Here is a 5,049-nt window from a genome sequence, read left to right as displayed (position 1 = left end):
TGTCATGTGGAGGGGGCAGAAATATGCTGCAATTTGTTTAAAAAAAAAAAAAAACACCAAATCAATCTAAAAACCACTCAGGTGACAAATACAAGGCCCACACATCACTTTTAGAAGGTAGAAAGCTCTGAAAAGTTGATTTTCCTTGAGATGGGCCCTTTAACCAACAGTCAGACTGCACCAAGTGACAGAGCCCGACTGTCACATATAGATATACATCACATGCCAATAGTAAGTAATCCTTTATTATTTGTCTGTTAACATCTCCAAAGCTGAAAATGTTTGATTCTAGTGAAGATCTGTGGAGCACTTTCTGTATTACCACATCTACAAGGTCAGAGTGTTTCTCTTGAGAGAAAGAAAACTCAGCGTAAATCTAGGTTTGGGTTAAACATGTGAACGAAACAAAAAAACACATCTCCAGGTTTGTTTGTGACGAAGAAATGACATTCGAACAGATCAGAGGATAGACTAACATGAGCCCTTTCAGTTTATAACATGAACAAAAAGATGATTTCAAAGATGAGAGCTGCCAGCAGGGGGCGCAGGTGTGCAGCATTTCAAAAGCAGAACTATCTCTTCACATTTGAATTCTTTGTAATAAAAACCAGTAACATCATGACTCACTTCAGTTGTCATTATTTCCCAAAAAGAAATAAATATTTTTGAGGAAGTTTGATTTGAGAGTGGGAGGTAGGACGTGTGGAAGAGAGAGAGAAAAACTCAAACATGAAATCAGCTGCAAAGTATCAGTAAAATTCAGGTAAAATGTAAAATGTAAGATATTTTAAAGCACTCACATGAGACCACAGACAGATGAACTATAGACTCAGAGATGAATGATCCTCCTTCACTTTCGTACTGTTCACATTGGAAGGTTCCAGCCTCCTGAGGACGGACGTGTTGGATCCTCAGACCACACTGTTCTGTCAGTGTGAGACGCTCGGACAGAAGCTCAGAGACTCTGGAGTCGATCTGTCCCAGTCTGATCACCTCCACAGCCCGTGATCCACTTGGTGGAGCAAAAGTCCATGAGGTCTTTCTGCACAGATTCTGTCCTGGTTCAACATTGGGACAAATTAAAACAGTGTCTGCTCCTTCTCTCACCAACACAAACTGAGACGGAAACGAATCTGTGGAGAAATAAGATCATGAGTGACTTCCTCCCTCCTTCAGTGGGACACAACCCGGACTGAACCAGGACTAAACCAGAACTAAACCAGAACTAAACAGGACTGAACCAGGACCCAGGACTGAACCAGGACTGAACCAAGACTAAACCAGGACTAAACCAGGACTAAACCAGGACTGAACCAGGTCTGAACCAGGTCTAAAACAGGACTAAACCAGGTCTGACCCAGGACCAAAATAAAAACTAAGCAATCAAAGAATTTACAGGATTTAAAATAATCTGGAAGCAAAAAGTAAAACATATGTCTGACCTGCGCAGTGAAGAATCAGGAGGAGGAACACTGGGGTGAACACAGCCATCGCCTCCTGTGTCCCTGTCGTGTGTCCCTGTCGTGTGTCCCTGTCGTGTGTCCCTGTCGTGTGTCCCTGTCCTGTGTCCCTGTCGTGTGTCCCTGTCTGTGTGTCCTGTCCTGTCTGTGTCTCTGAACTGTCCTCCCTGTGACCTCCTTTTTCTCTGAGATCTATACTTCTGCTTTTGACCCACGCCTTCTGTGAAACTGTCTTTTTGCCCTGTTCTAATTCTGTCTTTCTCAGAAACTCACATTTGATTCACACAGATTAAATCTTATTCAGCAAAATTTATCTTCTGGAATTTTCTAACATCTTATAAGGTTGTTCTCTCATCAAAAACCTGCCTGAAGAGGTTTGAGAGTCGTCCATGCATGTTTGAGTAATCTGGCGATCTCTCCTGGGCCCTATTCAACCTCTACGTACGGTTAGCTGCGGTACGAGTCTGTACGAGGCTCCGCCCACAAGCCTTCGTCCCCCATGCCCCCGCACGACAGTTCTCCATAAATAAACAAAAACATGACACAAAACTGAACACGGCAACTCGACAAACCTGATGTGATGTGCGGGATGTGTTGTGATAGTGCTCTGAAGGGGGAGTGACTTAGCGTGGAGAGCAAAGGGAGGGGAGACTCAGAGCGCTAAAAACTAAAATCAAATATACATTGCATACCAATAGTAATTTTTATTATTTGTCTGTTAACATCTCCAAAGCTGAAAATGTTTGATTCTAGTGAAGATCTGTGGAGTTTAAAAACACAGTGGAGCACTTCCTGCATCACCACATGACATCACAAGGTGGGACAGAGTGTTTTCAGTTTGAGCGAAGAAGAACTCAGCGTAAATCTGCAGGTTTGTGTGTCAAACGTGTGAAAGAAACAAAAAAACAGAACTGCAGGTTTGTTTGTGACGAGGAAACGACATTAGAACAGATCAGAAAACAGACGAACATGAGCCTTTAGATCAGAGTTTCCCAAAGACGGCGTCGCAAGAGATTTTTTCTGCATGTAGATCTGCAAAATACATATACCTACATCTCCACACACATCCTACACTTTTTCGGAAGCCGCCGCCTTGTATTAATGCTTTTCCTTGTTTAAGATTTGAGTACCGTATTTTTCGGACTATAAGGCGCACTTAAAATACTATTATAAATATATAAATATTACTTAAAATAATATTATAATATTACTTAAAATAATATTCTCAAAAATCGACAGTGCACCTTGTGAATTCATTCTGGTTGTGCTTACTGACCTTGAATTGATTTTTACTCATATTCCACCGAGTCGTGTTCTTTAGTCCGACAGAAGCTGATTTTGTGTTTAAATGAAAAATGGAAAAAACGGATAACGACCGTTTCCCGTTTTTGTGACTTAAACTGCGATGCTGGACTTTTGCGCTGCATACAGACTGAACCAGGACTGAATCAGGACTAAAACAGGACTAAACCAGGACTAAACTGTTTTCAGTCTTGGTCTGGTCCCAGTCTCAGTCTCGGTCTGGTTCCGGTTTCAGTCCTGGTCCTGTTCCTGGTTTCAGTCTCTGTCTGGTCCCGGTCTCAGTCCCGGTTTCAGTCTCTGTCTGGTCCCGGTCTCAGTCCCGGTTTCAGTCTCTGTCTGGTCCCGGTCTCAGTCCTGGTCCTGTTCCCGATCTCAGTCTTGGTCTGGTCCCAGTCTCAGTCGGGATCCTGTTCCTGGTCTCAGTCTCGGTTTGGTCCCGGTCTCAGTCCCGAGTCTCAGTCCCGATCTCAAGTCCTGGTCCTGTTCCCGGTCTCAGTCCCGGTCTCAATCATGGTGTGGTCCTGGTCCGGCCTCATTCCTGGTCTCAGTCTCAGTCTCGGCCTGGTCCCAGTCTGGTCCCGCTCTCAGGCCCGGACTTGGTTTAGTCCTGGTTTAGTTCTGGTTCAGTCCTGGGTCAATGGTAAATGAGAAACGCCCTTTATCTGTTTTTTCCATTTTTCATTTAAACACAAAATCGAAAACTAAAAAAACAAATCATTACCAGAATTTTTTTTCTTATTATTTTTGGTTTTATTTTGAAAACACATGAACGAAATGACACACGGATTCTCAAGTCTCGAGTGTCGTCCATTTGTTTTGTTTAATGCGTCTTACGTATGAAAATAGATGAGAGAATTCAACATTATAATCTGAAAAATACAATAATACTATTTTTTCAGAGAGACACGATTACTCCGTCAACAATAAAACATCCTCATTAATGTTTAATAACGGCCACAGATTTATTTTGTGATTTACAAATAACGTCTGTTGACTTGGTTCGCGAAGAATTGTGACTTTTAAAATACGGGTCCCCAGAAAAAAGAAAAAAAAAAAGGTTTGGGAGACACTGGTTTACAGAGCTGCCAGCAGGGGGCGCAGATGTGCAGCATTTCAACAGCAGAACTAACTGTCTCTTCACGTTTGAATTCCTTGTAATAAAAACCACATCTTCTAATTATTTTAAGCTCCGACGTGACTCGTTTCAGTCGTCGTCATTTCCCCAGTGACGCCGATCGCTCAAGTTTAAAAATATTTTTGAGGAAGTTTGCGATGAGAGAGAGAGAGGTAGGAAGTGTGCGCGAGAGAAAGAGATATAACGGAAACGTACGGGCAGAAGCACAGAGAGCGAGTAGAAGCAGGAAGAGAACGGATTAGAAAGAGAGAGCAGAGGGAAAGAGGGATAGAACAGAAGGCGAGAGGAAGCGGAGGGAGAGCGATGGCCGTGTGGAGACGATTCCTCTTGCTCCTGGTGGTTCTGCCGTTCACAGGTGATAAAAAACTTTACATATTTTACAGATTTGCTTTTGTGGATTTGACGTTTCGTGATATTGTTTTGAAATCAAACTCGACTTATCGATCTAAATCTTGCGATAACTTAAATCCAAGTCTTTAACTCGCTCAAATATGTTAAAAATATGTTTAAATCAACGAGGAAGTGTTTCTGAATGTGTCACTTTTCTGCTGGAGGCTCTTGCTTTTTTATTTATCTTATTTAAAATGATTTTGTTGCTGCTTCTCTTCTCATCTGTGTAAAAGTGTCATGTTTAAAATCGTTCTTCTACTGTTCAGAAAGTATAAAAAGCGACAGTATGCAGCGCTATTGTGGTATACGGGATTGAACCAGCAAGCGTCTGGTTAGTGGGTGCGTCTGTACCAACTGCTCCGAGAGAGAGAAGAATTTAAAGATGATATTTGATAAATAATATGCAGAATGTGAATATTCAGTGCGCAGGGTTGAAGCTGCAAAAACAGATGACGGAAATGAGGAAGTTTTTCATTTCATTTTACAGAACACAGTAAAATCATGTTTGGTCAAAAATGTGTTAATGTCATTTTGAGCCTTATTATTCAGTTCCTCTTCTTTTTCTTTGTATCGTGAGTCAAAAATAAGTTTTCGTGCAAAGACAAAATGCAGAAACTGTGTAGGTTTTGTTTGTGATTTAATTTACAAATATATTTGCGAGTTGCATGCGAGTTATTTATAAAAAAGTCAAAATGATCGACCGACTACGAAGCCAAACAAACTGTGCTGCACTGAAACACTCTGCGCCTCTTTTTTGGACCC

At 41.7% G+C, this 5,049-nt stretch overlaps 1 protein-coding gene across 1 annotated transcript in view; it reads right to left on the bottom strand.

The window, feature by feature from the left end:
- The window catches only part of LOC129407696 (uncharacterized), a 22,753-nt gene extending 21,171 nt beyond the window's left edge, over nucleotides 1-1,582 (bottom strand). Inside the window, exons 1-2 of the mRNA XM_055149581.1 lie at nucleotides 1,443-1,582; nucleotides 801-1,133 (exon numbers count right to left, since the gene is read on the bottom strand). Coding sequence (XP_055005556.1) covers nucleotides 801-1,133; nucleotides 1,443-1,491 — 382 coding nt within the window. The 5' untranslated portion in view covers nucleotides 1,492-1,582. The remainder of the gene's footprint in view (nucleotides 1-800; nucleotides 1,134-1,442) is intronic.
- Nucleotides 1,583-5,049: the final 3,467 nt, after the last annotated feature.

This window comes from Boleophthalmus pectinirostris, unplaced genomic scaffold (assembly GCF_026225935.1).
Source record: "Boleophthalmus pectinirostris isolate CB_2022bp ecotype Guang Dong unplaced genomic scaffold, ASM2622593v1 HiC_scaffold_13, whole genome shotgun sequence".
Lineage (NCBI taxonomy): Eukaryota > Metazoa > Chordata > Actinopteri > Gobiiformes > Gobiidae > Boleophthalmus > Boleophthalmus pectinirostris.
The sequence above is the reverse complement of the archived record's forward strand: the minus strand, read 5'-3'. Positions and strand labels throughout refer to the sequence as shown.